General features: G+C 48.9%; 1 protein-coding gene across 1 annotated transcript in view; it reads left to right on the top strand.

The window, feature by feature from the left end:
• Positions 1–2,017, top strand: part of Znf143 (zinc finger protein 143) — a 77,269-nt gene that overhangs the window by 72,660 nt on the left and 2,592 nt on the right. Inside the window, exon 13 of the mRNA XM_023719324.1 lies at positions 1,022–1,171. Within this exon, the coding sequence (XP_023575092.1) occupies positions 1,022–1,171 (150 nt within the window). The remainder of the gene's footprint in view (positions 1–1,021; positions 1,172–2,017) is intronic.

Here is a 2,017-nt window from a genome sequence, read left to right on the forward strand (position 1 = left end):
GCTTTAGACCACTGAGCCATCTCTCCAGCCCCAAAATACCTTTCTAAATTAAAAAAAATTATTGTTGGGACCGAGGCGACAGCTCAGTAGAGTAAGCGCTTGCCTGGGAAGTGGAAGAGCCTGAGTTAAATCCCCGGTTGGGGGTGGGGGGGAGATTTTATTGTTGTTTTACATTTGACTGAAGCAAGTTTTTTTGTTTTGTTTTGGTCTTGTTGAGGTAGGGTTTCTCTGTGCAGTTCAGGCTGGTCTTAAGCTCACTTTGTAGTCCAGGCTGGCCTCAAACTCACAGCAATGCTCCTGCCTCAGCCTCCCAAGTGCTGGGGTTAGATGTGTGCACTACCAGTCCCAGCCTTGAAGCAAGTTTTTATTCACTTATCTTGCAGTGCCAGAGGTCAAACCACTGGCCGCACTGAGCAAACACCCTGTCACTGAGCTCACTTCCACCAAGAAATGTCACAGTATCATATAGCAGAAGTAGTGGTTATCATTTTCCATGATCTCTTACTGACATTTATGGAGTAAGAGTCACAGGAACACTGTTTTTTTGTTCTTTGATTGAACTCAGATCCTTGTGTTTGCCAGTCAAGCGCTTATCCTACTGAGCCATCTCCCCGGCCCCCCACAGGAACACTGTTGCACCGCGTGGCTAAGGGCTTCACAGAGGAACACGGCAAGGCTTCCTTGCATCTGAAATGGAGATGGGAAGAGAGGCTTGTCAGTAATGCCACTGGTCCTTCTAGTTTTTCTTGCTTAAAGAGAGGTCTCATTTTAATCACAGCAGGTAAACAGGAAAACATAGTCTATTTTTTGCAGCCGAGTACAGTCAGGAGAAGGTACTCCCCTGCCATGAGAGTCAGCCGCAGGCGGCCCCACAGACAGCCCCTCCATACCACAGAGCTGGCACATGCAGTGTAGGGCAGGAGGAGGTTGCCCCTGAGCTTGAAGACAGTCCCTGCTCAAAGTGTGCTTGAACTTATTTGAACTGAATTTAGTCCTCACGAGTGTTTTGATTGTGCTTTAGGTTGCGATTGTGGCTCAGGACCTTGCAGCGTTCCACACAGCCTCCTCGGAGATGGGTCACCAGCAGCAGCACAGCCATCACTTGGTCACCACGGAAACCAGGCCTCTGACCCTCGTGGCCACCTCCAACGGCACCCAAATCGCAGTGCAGGTGAGGACCAGGGGAAGCTGCACTCAGGGACATGGTGCCTATGGCTCTGAACCTGGCACACTGGGCTTTGTGACCTCCAGGAGGGCGGGGGTGCCTCATCATCTGGATACCTGTCAGATTCAAGGGAGATTTCTACATTTGAGGTGGTCGCAACAAGATCTACGCTGTTGTTTACTAGCGTAGTCTGTGTTCTTGGGAGAATTTACTGTAAGACAGAATCTTTGGGCATGTGTCTCTATGCATGCCCACAGCGGCCCTTTGCCCTCAAGTAATCAGGCTACATTCTGTCAAGCACTTAAGGGCAGCTCCTTGGAGAGTTTTCTCTACACTTACACAACTGAATAAATACACACCATATATCAGTCTCTGAGAATCACTGCACAGCTCTGTCTCAAAGTGAGGAAGTAGGGCTGGGGAGATGGCTCCATGGTCTGAGCGCCGCCAGGCAAGCTCAAGGACCCAGGATCGATCCCTGGTACCACAGTGCTGGTATGCCATGCCTGCCACCAAAACCAGGTGTGGTGGTGCAAGCCTATAATCCTAGTGCTAGGGAGGCTGAGACAGGAGAATCACTGCAAGTCTAAGCTGCTTTATTTTTTATTTTTATTTTTTTATTTTTGGTGGAACCAGGGATTGAACTCAGGCCCTTGCATTTGCCAGGCAAGCACTTATTCTACTGAGCCATCTCCCTGGCCCCCCTAAGTCTAAGCTGCTTAGTAAGACCCTATATCTAAATAAATAAAAGATTTTTAAAAAATCCTTAAAAAAGGGCTGGGGAGGTGATGGTGAGATGGCTCAGTGGTCTAAAGCACCTACTTAGAACAAGCTTAGCAAAGCACAGGGACC

This window comes from Octodon degus, unplaced genomic scaffold (assembly GCF_000260255.1).
Source record: "Octodon degus isolate 3935 unplaced genomic scaffold, OctDeg1.0 scaffold00067, whole genome shotgun sequence".
In the NCBI taxonomy this organism is placed as follows: domain Eukaryota; kingdom Metazoa; phylum Chordata; class Mammalia; order Rodentia; family Octodontidae; genus Octodon; species Octodon degus.